The sequence below is a fragment of the Melanotaenia boesemani genome, chromosome 4, assembly GCF_017639745.1.
Source record: "Melanotaenia boesemani isolate fMelBoe1 chromosome 4, fMelBoe1.pri, whole genome shotgun sequence".
Lineage (NCBI taxonomy): Eukaryota > Metazoa > Chordata > Actinopteri > Atheriniformes > Melanotaeniidae > Melanotaenia > Melanotaenia boesemani.
In genome coordinates, this window is record NC_055685.1 from 9324083 (window position 1) to 9341745 (window position 17663).

The window sequence follows — 17663 nt, forward strand, 5'->3', positions numbered from 1 at the left end:
CCCTAATTAGACATTTTAAAAGGGGATGAAATAAACAGAATAAACTTGTTTTTAAAAGGATGTCCCAAGTGTGTCTGCATACGCATTAAATATGAGAAAAAAAACAATCCCCACTTTCAACAGAGCTTGAGAACGGCAGTCTTTGAATATGATACATGTTTGCAGCCCTTTAGGGTGTCATGGTGACAAAAGCACTGCAACCACATAAAACACATCTGCCATTTTAAATACTGGATAAGCAACTAATGTTTCTGCCTCACTTGAGCCATGTTAGCCTAATTTAACTCTAATATGTCCGAGCTACAAGCAATGTAGTTGTAAACACAAGTTAAAGACCATTTTTGTGCTGTGTGTTGGTCGTATTTAAACAAATAGGCTGATCTCAAACAAGTATTTTAAACCTGCATCTACTCTCACCAGCCACTTTATCAGGTACAACAAATAGCCAATCACATCCGTAAGCAAAACGTAGTTTATTCAAGTGTACTACGAGTATCCTTATTTTATAACTGTGACAGTATACTGAAAGTTTAGTTTTTAAATACTATATTTTATATACTTAAGAATAGTATAGTGAAGTATACTTAGCTTATATTGAAAAGTATAAAGAAAAGTCTGAGACTAAGTACATTAATACCACAACTTATACTTTCATACTAATGCTTTTACTTATACTTAAGTATAATTTTTACTTCCTTCTACCACAAAGTACTAGTACTTAGTATATCTTGATCAAAGTAGAGAATAAAGTCAAGTCATTGACTCATGCTTACATTTAATTTAGCAGAAAAATGTTTTTCACTACACACAACTTACATGTTCAAGATCATGAAGCGCTTGAGTTTAAATATTTACAGTAAATACTACGTGTGCTCAATTGCATCATCTTTATGTTCCTACAAGTTTAGTTTTAGTAATTCTAAGGTCATAGAAACATACTTAAAGTATACTTCCATAAACTAAATTGGAACTAGAAGTATTTACCTAGTACACTAGTAGTATATAGATGAGTGTATATACTTGGAAGTGTACTTTTGTAAACATAAAATGACCTTATAAAGTATACTTACAGTAGATTTTTTTACTTAAAAGGTTCCAATTTAGTCTGAAGAAGTATTAAGTTAGTATACTTTCTAGTACACTATAAGTACATGGTCTGTAATATACTCGCTATACTTATACTCAAGTATACTTAATGAAATAAACTTTAAGTAAACTACTTCTTGCTAAGGGATGGGAGTAACTTAATGTATGTAGTCATGTAGACATGGGCAAGACGACTTGCTGAAATTCAAATTCAGCATCAGAATAAGGAGGAAAGGGGATTTAAGTGACTTTGAACGGGGCATGGTTGTTGGTCTGAGTATTTCAGAAACTGCTGATCTACTGGGATTTTCACACACAACCCAGAAAATATCCAGTGAGCAGCAGTTGTCTGGACCAAGATGTCTTGTTGATGTCAGAGGTCAGAGGAGAATGGGCAGACTGGTTGGAGATTATAGAAAAGCAACAGGAACTTAAATAACCACTGATTCCAACCAAGTTTTGCAGAATACCATATTAAAAAGTACAACACGTCCAGCCTTGAAGCAGATGGGCTACAGCAGCAGAAGACCACACCGGGTGCTTCCTGTCAGCTAAGAACAGGAAACTGAGGCTACAATTCACACAGACTCACCAACACTGGACAATTGAAGATAGAAAAATGTTGCCTGGTTTGACGAGTCTCCATTTCAGCTGCAACATTCAGATGGTAGGCTCAGAACTTGATGGAAACAACATGAAAGCATGGATCCCTCCTTCCTTGTATCAATGGTTCAGACTGCTGCTGGTGTAATGGTGTGGGGATTATTTTCTTGGAACATGTTGAGCCCCTTAGTACCAACACTGCATGGTTTAACTACCACAGCCTACCTTAGTATTGTTGCTGACCATGTCCATTCCTTTATGACCACAGAGTAGCATCTTCTCATGGCTACTTCCAGCAGGACAATGCACCACATCGCAAAGTTCAGATCATCTCCACCAACTTTCTTAAACATGGCAATAAATTCACTGTACTCCAATGACCTCCACAGTCACCAGATCTCAATCCAACAGAGCAGCTTTGGGATGTGGTGGAACGGGAGATTCTCATCATGGATGCAGCCGACAAACCTGCAGTAACTGTGTGATGCTGTCATGTCAATATGGAGCAAAATCTCTTAGGAATGTTTCCAACACCTTGTTGAATCTATGACGCCAAGAAGATCTCTGAAAGTTCTGAAGGCAAAAGGGGTCTAACCTGGTACTAGCAGTTGTATGATAGTTGATCAAAATCAGTGCATGAGCCGACGACATTATCACTTTGTACCAGAAAATTAAAGAAATCTCCAAATATTAGTTCTCTTCTTAAATTGAACAATAAACGTTTAACTTATTTTATTTATTTTTTCTTATTTGCACGTAAATGAACCTCACTGTGTCTGAGAATATATCTGTGAGTTTTGTAAACATGAATGTATTTATATGATTGAGTTGGTTGAGTGGTTAACTGCTTGTGCTGAAGGAGTGGGACTAAATTAGCTTAAGCTTCTTCCCACTCCCTTTGAGCATGTTATCCGGAATGACAGTTGTATGGTAATGTAGAATTATTCAACATGTTGTAATAAGTCAGAAAAACTTTATGAATCTGTATTCCTGAATCTTAAGGAGCTTAATAAAACGAATGCAACACAACTTAAGAAAGCTCAGGACAGAGGAATTTTAACATGGAGGGCACAAAAAAAACTACATAAAATGCTAACACTGCACCCAGTATGAAAGGTTATTTTAGTCACATGCTTCTGATATATCACGGATGTTTTGAAGATGGGATACGACATTGTAATGGATCATCAGTGAGTTTCTGGCTTCCAGTCCTGTGGATTCAAGGCTCTGTGGCTGAGTGTGAAATTAAAGGACATCTCAAACACTTGCATGTAACACAGTTCCTCTTTGACTAATTTCTGGCCTTCTCAGATGCGTCAAACATTATAACAGCACGCATAGATAGTTAAATAATAGTATGAGACTCAGCAGGTCATTAATATTGCACTGTAATCTCAGCAGCTGGGTATCACCCCATAGGTGCACGCACAGACATGTTCAGTGTTGTGCTTTAACTCGCATCATTGCATACTGATGCAAAAAGTAATTCCACAATTCCCAAGAGATCCTAAAACACAAACGTAAAAAAGAGATGCCAACTTTGGCATTTCTTTTTCCTCTCTACACACTCTTCACTTAAACATCTGGTTCAGGATACAGGGTAATTTGGGAAGTGTGCTTCAGGAGGGACCCCGTCATTACTTGACTTTAATAACATTTTTTAAGGACTGTGATTGAGTGTGCAGACTAAAACACACACATAGACATGGATAAAGTCTCAATATCCCTCAGCAGACCCTCGCAGGAGCAGCTAATTCGGTTGGCTTCTCCTTCAAACTGCAGGAAAAGATTCAAGGACATGAGGGAAAATTTTAATGATCATATTTAACTGCTCATAAAGAGGAAAGTCAACAGTGGGGCTATGTATTGAGCCACTACAGTGATGTTATATGTGTCTTTTGTGAGCCACCCTCCCCCTCATTGGCCTGCAGTAGTTGTTTGTGTACTGCCCTTTGAACACACAGACTGCAATTTCATTGTACTCGTGTCTGCTGTCTGGGACAGAGTATGTTGTGTTTTCATGTGCAGTCCATTGAATTTTATATGGTGTTGGGGTGTGTGCTGGGTGTAGAGGGTCAGAGACCTTTTACTTAGTCATTACTTGGTCTCTGAACTTTACCTCGACCTCTGTAGGCATCAGCTCAGTCTTTTTCATTCAAAAGTGTGTCAGGATTAACAGTTCTCTTTGATTTCAGAGTAAAAATGCATAATGGTCAGAGACCAGAGCAAAGCAAATACAGACTTTTTCTCTTTAAAATAATTTTTTCTTAGCCCAATTTCAAACAGACAAACAATAATGGTCATTATACAATAAATGCTAAGTTTTGATACAAAAACCAACACTTTTTAGCAAAGTCGTGACAGTAGATCTGTACATAAATTAAAACAGAGATCCTACAAATACACAATAAAGCCTGACCTATACGAAAATCTATATATAAAGATAAAAACCCCACAACAAAACAAAAAAACAATGCACAATCCCTATATGGGTATTTGGGTGTAATATTTGAAAATTATATACTAAAGAAAGCATATTAAGTTTCCAATGAATAAACTCATGAACAAAAAGATAATTGTGTGTTTATTATGATGAAAATAAGTATAATATTTGACTATTTAATTTTTTTAAAATCTCTTACAGAGCCTGATGTCATTTCCTGTTTGTGATGCCATGTAAAATAAGAGTATATTTTCTATAGACAAAAAAAGTAAGTGTGATAAGTCAAACTAAGAAAACACACTCAAACTGTAATTTTTTTTCTCTAAAAATAATATTTATTTTCTTCAATATAGTTTATAGTATCAATGATATCCATATTTTTCTTTTAAAATAGCATTGTCTCATATTATGTGATTAAGAACACATATCTTAACAGCTTGAAACTTCAGAAATACAACTGGATCCATTTTTATGGATTTATATTCTCAATAAATGTTGTGGACTTAAATGGCACCTGTTTCATAAAATGACACCCACACAGAAATTAATGGCCAACTTAATTTCTGAAATTACACCTGTATTTATTTCTGAACTCTATATCCTTACATCTATCTTTTTACAATCCTCAGCGACAGTGTCTTCTCAGGAGAGGTAAACACCAGATTGTCCTTGAGGTGATAACAGCCAGCCATAACGGTGTGACTCCAATGCATACTAACAAGTATAACACTGATTTTTCAAAAAGTTTAGACATTGGAAAAATATTTAAAGCTTTTATTGTTTAAAGAAACAGTGGGCTTGCTTGACACTGATGCAAATGTTATGGCAATATGTCATGTTATCAGAAAAGTGTGAAGGACTGTTATAATATAGCACCATTACCATGTTAGACCCTGTCCAATCTTGTGTGACTCACAAATACCACAGATTCCTTGTGGCTCTTTCTGTCATTTTCACAGATGTCAGAGGAACATTTATGTAAAAGTTGACCAATTTGTGACTAAATGCCAGTGCTTTGACAGATTGATGTAGCCATTAATGTTACAGGGCTAAATCCACCACAGATATAAGAAAATGTCTGTTTAATGTTAAATGGTGCAAATTCAGAAAGAACTGTTAGTCTTTTTACTGCCTATTATTAAAAAGAACACAACAAAAAGCCCAGTCACTCCCAAAGCCAAACACATCGGCCAACACAACCAGAGCATGCATCCTGTCTTCTTCTGGTGGTCGATATCTAATTAAAACAACAGACCATGTGTGTGCGTGTGTGTGTGTGTGTGTGTGTGGGGGTGTGTGTGTGTGTGTGTGTCTGCATACATAAGTGTGTGTGATTTATGGTCTGTTTCCTTGTCATTTCACAGTGAGGTTAAAGCTATCGGTCACCATGGCTGGTATCCCAGGGGTATTTGTTAGTGCCCCATTGCAAATCCCCCCCGTCCCCCGCCTCACACACACACACACACACACACACACACACACATACACATACACACAGGCACAGAGAAGAAGAGAAGAAGAGAAACAGAGAAATATCCATGAATATTAAAATCTCAACCGTCTCCAATTATCACACCATTCTCTCTGGTTTTCTCCTGCTCTCTGCAACACACCTGCCATAAAGCAGCCTGTTGTTATCCTCAGGCGGTTGACGAGTTTTTAAAAGAAAACCAATGTGGGAGTTGATTACTTTATTAGTATTACTGACCCTGTACAGATCACACACACTGACAGTGTTACAGCTGAACAGGCTGAATACTGAAATTGCCCCAGTGCCTGAGGTTTGTCGGTCTGGAAGTTAGAGAGGAGCGGTGACATTTAGTTAAAAACTGCTTCTGCTTTCACTTTTTCTTTTGTAGCTCTTGGCTCTGTTTCTCCAAGTTCTCACCCAATATTCCATTTCTCTCATCCTCTGGCTCTCCTCTTACAAATGTGTGTCTGTGTCTACCTCCCTCTGCCTTATGCACTCCACTTCCTATTTCATTATCACTGAGTGTGTGTTTCTTTGAACTCCATTTGACTCACTTTGCTCTGACCTATTGTAAATTAATATGGGGGGATGCGGAGGCTTTGATGGAGCACTGACAACCCCCTCCATCCTATCACGTCTGGTGGGAAGACAGAGACACAAAGCCATCTGTCCTCAAATCACCACACACACACACTTATGCACACATTTCCTATTGACTGATATCAACAGTAACTCTGGATGGCTCCTGATAGGCTGTTAAATGCATAAAAACACACAAGCAGATGGAACAACGGCAGAGGCAAAACTCCATCGTGTGTGTTTGCTTTTTGTCTCACTGGAATGAAGGAACAGAGGGAGACCACATGCCCACCTGCCAGCACACCACACACGTAGACCAGTCCTATCCTCAGGGCACCATGGACCATTTCTAAAGGGACTCCCACCAGCAGCTGCATGGCCATGTTCAGGCTCAAATGTTCAATCCTGTAACACACAAACACACAAATAATGTTAGCACCACTGTTTAGATTAGATTTAGATGCTTAATGAAAGTGACGGTATGCTTTAGGGTTTTTAAGAAAGTGAACGAAGGTGATAATAGTTCAATTAGCTTCACACAAATAAAGACATAATTTTGCACAAAAAAAAAAAAACAAAAAACAAAAACAAACAAACAAACAAAAAAAAAAATATTATTATGTGTCTGAATAGCCTTACTTCATATTACTTTAGTGATGGGTGTATTGATACTCTGGAATAAGTACTTTATTATCTGACAGTCAAAAAATTAGTTTCAGTACAGTTTAAATATTGCAGTATAATCGTGCTAATAAAAAAAAGCTATTTCTTTTACTGTAACAAAAAAATAACTATCTGCAAATACTAGCGTCAGTGGGTTTCATGTCTTCTGTGCTACATGATTATGGTAGCCTTTCAGATGTCACGATGATGATGCTAATGTTAGTGATAATTATGTTATTTTATTATTTTAACAGTTTAACGTAGCTTATTGAGCATTATATTCTATAAAAACTTAGAAATGTATTTAATTTAATGTGTAGTCTAATTATTTTTATTATCATTTAAAAATTTTTTTAATAAAACTTTTATTTAATTATTGATAAATCTTATAATAATTTCATAAGCAGTTATTGATGAGTTTTATTCATATTTCAGGTTGCCCTTGCAAAGAAAAAAATAATTAATTTAATGAAATAAATAAGTTAATAAAACATAAATAGCAAAAAATAAATAAAAAAGTTGTGAAGCACAGTTTTTCAACCTTGGAACGCTGTCCAGGAAAATGCATAATGAATGCCAGTGTGCCATCAAAACAAATCAGCAGCACAGAGTTTTAAAGTCAAAAACGTATTTAGTGTTGCTTTAAGTGTTGCAAGCCAAATTAATAAACAAATAAGATTAGACTAACTACCATTGTTTTGAAGACAGAGACATTTCAAAGATACCAACCCAGAAAATGAAGATTAAAGATGTTAAAATTGTGAAAAAATCATCAGAATCAGAGTTTGAAGTGATTTTATCGAAATAATCATTTTTCAATCAACACTCTAAAACAAAATAAGTAAAATCCAATAACAGAGAAGGAAAAAAGTGTCACATTTGAGAGGGTTAAAGTAGCAAATAATTTCCGTTTTATTTTAGTAGCCAAATAAAACTAATTTGTTAAACGATTGCTGATCAACTCTCTTTATTACTTCATAGAAATAGAAATATATACATCTTTTTATATATATATATATATATATATATATCTGCGACAGACTGGTGACCTGTCCAGGGTGTACCCTGCCTTTCACCTGTTAAAATGCTGGGATAGGCTCCAGCTCACCCGCGACCCGACATGGCATAAGCGGTCAAGATAATGGATGGATGGATGGATATATATATATATATATATATATATATATATATATACAAAACGCTTTCTTCTGTAAATTTAAAAGAATGAGTGAGAAAAACTAAATTTGCAAAAGTTTCTACTGAGTTTTATAAAAGGAGCTGATATTCACACTCAGTTATTGATTTGAGCTGCTGAACTGTTGACAGGATTAAATGGCTTTTGTGTTGTGTTAGAATTAACACTTTGTGTAAAAAATATAACAGCTGATGGGCAACAGTAAGAATTTAGCATCAGTTTAGTGATATCGTTATCTACAATTTTTCACTGCCATACTGGACTAATAACACTCAAATTTCAATATATTCAGGATTAGCATGCCATGCTGCTTCAGACATAATGGTTGCCAAAGCAACTTCTGCAGAGGACACACTGATGCATCCTCCCTTATAGGTTCTTTTTCCTCTGGTTGCATTTTAAGACTTGAAATGTCAATGAAAATATTGCTGAAAAAAAGGTTAAAATAAGAAAAATAACATGAGCCTAGTGTGGTGGTGAGGTGTGGTTTTGGCTCAGCTGCAGGGGTGGAAAGTGGAGCAAAGGTTCAGAGATGAGTGGCAATTCCGTCTGATAGGAAGAGGATGACCTTACAGTTGCAGTGTGTTCAGCTTTTACGTCAGTCCGTGGATGGAAGATGTTTTCTGCACTTGGAATGTGAGCTTCTCATAGGAGGGGTAAGGCAAGATGTTAAACATAAGACTTTTGCAGAACACAGTACCAACAATAAAGGAAAGGGGTAACTTATATAGATAAATAAAAAGAAACACTATATTTCTTTTGACAATATAAGCGTACAGTTACAGTAAAAGTCAAACATTAGGACACATTTTCCCATTAAAATGTGTCCAAACTTTGACTGGTACTGTAAGTCTATTGGAAAAAGCCAGGTTGACAATATCACTTACTTTAAAAGTTGATACGAATAGGTCAGAACAGAGTGAGTGTTCTTTTTTCTGTTATATTTATTTGCATGCCTGTTTTCTGTAACATATCCTCAACACACTCCAGAGCACTCCAACATCATATATGGCATATTGCTTTATATTATATTATATTATATTATATTATATTATATTATATTATATTATGTTTAAGGCTGTCAAAAAAAATGTGTTAACGGCTGTAACTAATTGATGTATTTAATTGGAGACAGCGTGAACACAGACTTTATATCCTTCCTTGCGCTCCAGTCAGCTCGCTCTCCGATTGGCTACATTTCATTCCACCTCACAATACACACAGTCACAATTCAGGAGTTGTTGGCTTTCCACACAGACGTGAAGATTTTTGATTGTAAATTTCGAACATGTTTAATACTTCGGCACAACCCATTTTGGAGCTGATTGTTGGCACAAATTTGATCTTAACACACCTCAGACCACAGGATAATCTTATAGGATAATCTTAGAAGACTTAAGATAATCAGGCGTTTGCTGTCCTTGGTCATAGAGGGGAAAATCTGGACAAAAACAGCCCGATAATCTTTATTTGTGCACCCACCTTTACTCTGAAATTTAATGACTACACTGTGCCGTAAACTGCCCCTCAGGAAAAAATAAAGTTTTGCTTTGTTATTAATTGAATTGAATATCCCATCCATCTATCCGTCCATTTTCTTCAGCTTATCTAGAGTCGGGTCGCGGGGGCAGTTGCCTAAGCAGGGAAACCTAGACTTCTCTCTCCCTGGCCATAGTCACCAGCTCATCTGGAGGGATCCCGAGGCGTTTCCAGGCCAGCCGAGAGATGTAGTCCGTCCAGCGTGTCCTGGGTCTTCCCCGGAGCCTCTTTCCAGTGGGACGTGCCCGGAACACCTCACCAGGGAGGCATCCAGGAGGCATCCTAACCAGATGCCCGAGCCACCTCATCTGGCTCCTCTCGATGTGGAGGAGCAGCGGCTCTACTCTGAACCCCTCCTGGATCACCGAGCTTCTCACCCTATTTCTAAGGGAGAGCCCGGCCACCCTGCGGAGAAAACTCATTTCGGCCGCTTGTATTCACGATCTTGTTTTTTCGGTCACTACCCACAGCTCATGACCATGGGTGAGGGTAGGAACGTAGATCGACCGGTAAATCGAGAGCTTTGCCTTTTGGCTCAGCTCCTTCTTCACCACGACAGACCGATGCAGAGTCTGCATCACTGCAGACGCTGCACCGATCCGCTTGTCGATCTCACTCCATCCTTCCCTCACTCGTGAACAAGACCCTGAGATACGTGAACTCCTCCACTTGGGGCAGGACCCTATTGCAGACCCGGACAGAGCACTCCACCCTTTTCCGGCTGAGGACCATAGTCTCGGACTTGGAGTTGCTGATTCTCATCCCACACTTGGCTGCGAATCGCTCCAGTGAGAGCTGAAGATCACAATCCGACGAAGCCAACAGAACCACATCATCTGCAGCCACCGAACCGGATCCCCTCAACACCTCCGCTGCGCCTAGAAATTCTGTCCATAAAAGTTATGAACAGAATCGGTGACAAAGGGCAGCCTTGGCGGAGTCCAACCCGCACTGGAAACGATTCTGATTTACTGCCGGCAATGCGGACCAAGCTCTGACACCGGTCGTATAGGGACCGGACAGCTCGTACAGGGACCGGACAGCTCGTACAAGCGGGTCTGGCACTCCATACTCCCGGAGTACCCCCCACAGGAGCCCCCGGGGGACATGGTTCGAATGCCTTCTCCAAGTCCACAAAGCACATGTAAATTGGTTGGCAAACTCCCATCAAACTCCCCTCAAAGACCCTGAAGAGGGTGTAGAGCTGGTCCACTGTCCCACGACCGGGACGAAAACCACACTGCTCCTCCCCAATCCGAGGTTCGACTATCCGACGGACCCTCCTCTCCAGCACCCCTGAATAGACCTTACCGGGGAGGCTGAGGAGTGTGATCACCCTGTAGTTGGAGCACACCCTCCGGTCCCCCTTTTTGAAGAGGGTGACCACCACCCCAGTCTGCCACTCCAGGGCAACTGTCCCCGATGTCCAAGCGATGCTGCGGAGGCGTGTCAACCAAGACAGCCCTACAGCATCCAGAACCTTAAGGAACTCGGGGCGGAATATCCCAGCACATGAAATATTAATATTAATGTGTCACCAACATGTGCACACAAAAATAAATGGATAAAAAAAAGAAAATATATAGCTGCTGCAATACTGTAAGCAAAAGATGTTGAAACTTACATAAAAAACACAAACGCACTCTCTCCCTGTGTCCTTCATGGCCAGAAAGTCCTCCCAGCCCAAGTCCAGTCAGCAGCTCTGACACATCTGTGTGTCACAGCAGAAACAAGGAAAGCAGCAAGCTAATCTCCTTCCCGCTCTAGCTTCATCACCCTCTCTCAGTCGCTTTAACTGCTCTCTGTTTTCAGTGCCTGAATTATTCTGTCACCTCTGTTTCAGTAAATATAAAAGGGGACATCAAAAAACAAACAGAGAGACTCTTTCAGTCCCCCCACCACTAATCCTCCCACCATTCTACTGTCTGACACAATCAGCTGGTAAATGCAAGTGTTTTCCTGACAGTGTGTCCTGAACAAACATCCCAGACATAAACAGAAACAGTTCCTCCAGCAGAGACATAATAAAACAAACAAAAACAAATTTAGTTTGATACAACCCAGCTACCTCTTCTACAATGCTGGCACAAAGGATGGTTACAGTGATCAGAGGGACAATGGGACATATTGATTAGCTGGGAGAAGCCTGTCCAACTGCACAAGGATGGCTCCACTCTTGACAACACTGACTATCTATTTCTATACTGCTAATGAGGCTGCAAGGAATGGGTCGCACTGTCAGGCAGAACTGTGGATGCCCATGAGAGGTCCTATTGTGTTCAGATGACCACGGTCTTTCAGGCACTCAACAAAAGTACCGTTTATTCTTAACTTTACAGTTACTTCAGCTTACTGGTTTGCAATTCAAGCACACAAATGAGTGCAGCTGCTCTTGTAGGCATTTGAAAAATAACAAGTTATTAATATCGTTACATTTTAAGATCAGTTATGCTTTTTCTCATTGTGGAAAATGTCTATACTGGATAAGCAACCTGGATAAAAGCAGGAAAAATGCAACTAATTCTCTAAAATTCATCCAAACTCCAAAATGTTCAGGAGTTAAGAAGAAAACGAGTCTGTATGATTCTCTGATGGGAGATGTTTGTGGGTAAAATAAAAATGGTTTTAGTAGAGAATTTGAAAGATCAGTGCAGCTGAGCTGTTGATGGGATTACATGGTTTGTGGATCCGTGTGAGATGGAGAGAACATGTGAGCGAGTAGGCAAAAGTAAAATATGAAAACAATGGTATTAGAGGCACTTCTGATGTGAGCAATATGCAGCAGAGTACTCCAAGTCCTGATGGATAAGTGGATCAGGGAGCGCACAGTACATGACTTTTGGACTTGCGTCCTCTTAGTGTAAACTTTAAATTATCGTATAATTATAGTAAATAAAAAATAAAAACTAGAAAAACCTACATACTATGTAGCATTTAGTATGAATAATGTGGAAGCTACAGATGATGATAACAAGCTGCAGTCCCTTTTCAGAGAATGTGGGGTCCATGATTTGACAAAATGTTGCCTTTCAACAACAGGAAGCTTTTCCATGTACGAGGATCTTTTAAAGTGTCTCTTCCTTAGGCCTCTCCAATTATTTTTAAGGAGCCACTTGAAGGGAGAAATTTCAGGGTTTTATTTCCACCTTTCTGTCTTAAATTATCCCAGATCCAATATCCACAACAGCTTGAAAAACTGTCAAATTAAAATTGAACAGCAACAAATGTTACTGTTTGTATTTATTTATTGACCTTTATTTAACCAGGAAAAAGTTACACTAAGATTTACATCTCTGTTGAGGGGAGCCCTGGCCCAAAAAAACAGCAAATAGTTAGACAGATTAAAACATACATCACAAATGAAAGAGATGAGACATATCACAGAGCTTTCACCTTCAAAAACAGTGTACAGTGCCAACTAGAAACATATACATGAAGATGGCAACAACTCTGAAATCGGGGTTTTGAAGGAGCTGCTGGGTATGAACTGAGTCAGCTTCAGGTCTTTTTGCAGAGTGTTCCAAGAGGCCGAGGCAGAGTGACTAAAAGCCCTTTTACCATATTCTGTCTTCATGTGTGGAATATCAAACAGAATGGAATTTTTGTAATTGCAGGATGTAGTGGCTTTGATTTTTTAAGGTTAATAAGGTATCAAGGTAAGATGGAAGTTGACCTAGATATAAAAGTGAATTAGTCTCCTTGCTGTAAGCGGCATCCAGCCTACTAACTGGTACAGAGTACAAAGATGTGTGAGGGACCTTGAGTCAGTAATGCACCCAAGGGCTCCGTGGTATAGTGTGTTTAATGTATACAGGCAGGAATTTGGAACATACATATAAAAAATATTGCCCATAATCTAGCAGTGACAAAAAAGTGGCTGAAACAAGGTTTCTCCAAGCCTGGAATGAGAAGCAGGCTTTGTTTCTGAAAAAAAAAAGAAAACCATCTTCAGCTCCTTTGTGAGCTGTTCAGTGAGGGACTTGAAAGAAAATGACTCATCAAGCATAAACCCAAGACAGTAATTCAATTGGCTTACTTTGCAGGGTGACAATCTGAGGCAGAGTGTGATTTAAGTGATCAGGCAAATATCAATAATACAGTTTTCTCTGTGTTAAGGACCAATTTCAACTTATAAAGGTTTTCCTGAATGATGTTGAAGGCAGGCTGTAGTTGGCTGAAAGTATTGTCTAAAGAGGGGGCAGAGTTATACAAAAATTGTGTCATCTGCGTATAAGTGTGCCTTTGCATGTCATGGGTCTACTGATCCTGGCAATAGTCTGTGTGCGTGTGTGTGGGCGTGTCTTTTCCTTGCAGGTGGAGCTTCTGTTTCCGGCAGCAGGTTTCACGCACAGCTGATGACGATCATCTCATTACTGCTACAGCATATCTACTCTGGTTTGATCACAAGCCTCTGCCGGATCGTTGCTTGCACTTATGTGGTAACGTTTGGTCTCTGCAGCATTCTTAGTCTTATAAGGTGTTCTGTGGGAATTTAACTCTTTTGCTCTGCTCTGTCCAGAAGTTCTCCTGCCGACCCGCTGTTCCAGTGACTCAGCTGTTTTTGCCAGCCTGCCAAACTGCCCTGCCATCGCCACTAACTGCCATTCTTAATAAACTGTTTGTTACTTCAAGGCTGCTTGTCTGCTCTTGGGTGCTGCTGACCTCCTGTATGACATTACATTCAGAATACTTTGACATTCATTCATTTATGTAAATAGTGGACAGAAGAGGACGTGGGATAGAACCCTGTGGAATTCCAATACATAAAGGTAGCTTATTAGAAGTTAAACCATCGACCTATACACATTGTCATCTATTTGTCAAGTAGTCTTTGAATCAGCCAACAGTTTTGGTTGAGATTCCCACATCAAACAACCTCTGTAACAAGATATTATGTTCCACTGTGTCGAACGCCTTGCAGTTGTAGTAGTAGTGCTATGCTTCTCATGAAAGCCAGACTGAAACTCACTCAAAACATCATTGGGGTATAAAAACTCCTTAAGCAGACCACACAGGAATTTTTCCAAAATTTTGGATTGAACAGGGAACTTTGAAATGGGATGATAGTTATTAAGGCTTGAGGAGTCCCCCTTTCAAGAGCAGTAGTACCAAGGAAGATGTCCAAGCCTCTGGAACAGTATTTAGATTTAATGTTAGAGAAGATATGATAAAGGATCAGCAATGATATTCTCTGTAAACAAAACAAAAATGAGACATTTATACCTCAAACAGCCACCTTAGTGAAGCTGCGGTGGTGGAGCGAATGCAATAACAATAACAACAACAACAACAACAATAATAATAATAATAATAAAATTTGCAACATCAACAGACTTTAGGCGAATGGAGCAGATAAGCACCTCCACATTGTTCATGGAGTGGAGACGTCAGCTCAAACCAGTTCAGCTTTGTATATATTTAGCACCAATTCATAACACAATCATCGCAAGGCACTTGTACAGACACAGTCCAATTAAATCTAGGCAATAATAATAATAATAATAATAATAATATAAGAAGAAGAAGAAAATAAAAAAAAGAGTAGAAGAAGAAAAAGGACTTTTATTTTATCCCAATTCGGAAATTAGGCTTTGCCCATTTCCCTGTTGTGCCAATTAAACTGAATTAAATCCAAGTAAATCAAATTAAAACAAATCTATTTTATGATCCACATTAGTCCAAATTATAATAACTGTGTCCAATTAAGCCATTTTATAGTATTGCATCCTGAATAAAAAAAAAACTCTTAGCTGGAAGAAAAACCTCAAGCAGAACTAGGCTCACGAAGGGTGGCCATCTGCGTTGACCAGTTGGAGTTTAATGGAATTAACATGGCAGGATCCTGTTTCCTTAGTTTATCATCCGTATAGGCAGGTTGAGCTGCAGTGTTGACACGGGTAGTGTTGGGGAGGAGCAACACACTTTAGCTGACATAACTTGCCAAACAAACAAATAAAACTCATGGTCCCATTAAAATGAATCCTCCCATTGGTTCATTTAGGCAGAAATTTATACAGAATCACTGAATCTTTAATGAATTAAAGGAAAAGTTTCAGCATTACAACATTACTGTTTTTGTATTTTGAATTTAATTTAGATTTAATAAATGTTTTATACCATTCCAACTTTTGGGGGAAGACGACTGAATATTAGACCAAGGGTGATTTTACTAATAAATTTTTTTTGTGCCATTACCCCTACTCCAGTGAGAACTAGAAATCAAAGGGATAAACCATCCTAAAAATGACTTGGAGAACATATGTAGTATAAAAATAAATCTGAATAACTGTTTTTGTTGATTAATATAAAAGACAAAATAAAATAAATGTATCTGATGCATTTCACATAGCTTTACATGACCAGAGTTCCCTTTTCCCAAGGTATTTCAGCTCCAGGTTAACCTAAGCAGCCATTTTATTATTTCTCTTTTCTTTTGCATGGCTCTATATTTCCCATGGGGCCAATTAAACCTGGATGACCCAGGTTGAACTCATAATAACACACTCTCTTCTCACAGGAAAGTGGTAAGATGTACAGCAGACGTTATCGTGTCATCCATTAAATTATAAATTATATTAAAGGCTTTAAATTATCCTGGCAGCACTATTACTGTATATACACATTACACCAATAATCCAAAACTAATCACTTCTTGGAGAACATGATACTGCAGGTATCCCCAAAGACTATTAGCTGCACCCTAGACCACAATCTATTATTCACCTAAATCCAATTGTAAAAAAAAAGATAATTCTTGTTCAATTTCTATTGTTGTTCAATTTCTATTGCAGAAAATTGATGAAATTCTTATGTGTTAAGCTCAAATTCATTAAAGTTTTTTAAAAAGACATAAACCTAAACTAGTCTAAGTGCTGTAGATACAATACCAGGAAGATGTTCAATATATCAACCCATTCATTTTGAACAAGTAAGAGATGATTAACCTTTGACAACAACACAAATTAGCAGCTGTGATTTGCTTAATTTTCAACACACATAAAACTGATCATTTAATATGTGTCAGCCCATTGCAGGGTCCAAAAGTCTATAAATTGATGGGGTCCCTAAGGTAACTGCAGCATGGCACAACACACCTAAATAAATCCAACAGCTACATTTGAACTTACCCAGTATGCATGAAAATGTAGCTGAAGTACCTCCAGGCCTGGGCTCGTAGTTGGGGGTGATAAGGTAAGGGGCTCTTTAGAAAGGATGGGCTGGAAACCTGCAGTACCAAGCGATCCAGTTGGAATCCATAATACATGAACACTGCTACCTGACAGAGCACAGAACGAACAACCAGTGACTTGAAGGAGCGATGGTTTGCTGTACATATAAATAAATGCACCAAAATACAAATGTATGACTTTTGTAATGAGAAAGAAGCTGAACATGAGCTTTAAATTAAACTTTTGTTAATGGTCAAGTTACTTAAACTGTGAAAACAACACTATTATCAATAAATTACTGTCAATTATTCTAATGGAAGGTAATATTTGTTGAATGTAAGTAAAAAGTCATTTAAATGCTGAGATGGGATCCAATCAGTCCAAAAAAAACTTTGTATAACGGCCGACTATAACTTAAATTTATCTAATGCATTGAAATAATCAGCTATTATTTATTTAGTTTTACTTATGTTTAGAATCTTCTGGAACAGTGTTAATTTTAACTGTATAAACTCTTTCACTCTTTTCTGTGTCAGCTGTATTTCTTATAATAAAGTTGCACAGTAAACAAACTAAAATCATTAATGTGAACATGTTTCTTTTATGTGAAGGCCTTAACAAATCAACAAATTACAGGTTTAAAATTTTTACTATATTTTATAGAATTCTCCAACTTTTCTTAGTGTTATTACTCACAAAAGACTCATTTTATTCATGTTTACAAAGTAATGAAGTATTTGTGTCCTTGTCAAAACTTTAAAAAATACATTGTTTTCAGTGCATACATTTGTATTTTCATTCCTGTTTAGCTTTACTGCTATGTTTTACTTAGACTTGCTCTATAGCACCACTAATATTCAAAAACGCAAAAATCTTTAGAAGAAAAATGCTATAAAACAAACTGCTCTCATGCTT

At 38.1% G+C, this 17663-nt stretch overlaps 1 protein-coding gene across 3 annotated transcripts in view; it reads right to left on the reverse strand.

Annotated features, from left to right (window-relative positions):
* The window catches only part of rhbdl3 (rhomboid, veinlet-like 3 (Drosophila)), an 86589-nt gene that overhangs the window by 6353 nt on the left and 62573 nt on the right, over nucleotides 1-17663 (reverse strand). For 2 of the 3 annotated variants that reach the window (XM_041982996.1, XM_041982999.1), the window contains 2 exons: nucleotides 16707-16855; nucleotides 6475-6587 (listed from right to left, as the gene is read on the reverse strand). In XM_041982996.1, the coding sequence (XP_041838930.1) occupies nucleotides 6475-6587; nucleotides 16707-16855 (262 nt within the window). The remainder of the gene's footprint in view (nucleotides 1-6474; nucleotides 6588-16706; nucleotides 16856-17663) is intronic. The other variant, XM_041982997.1, reaches the window with a different exon arrangement.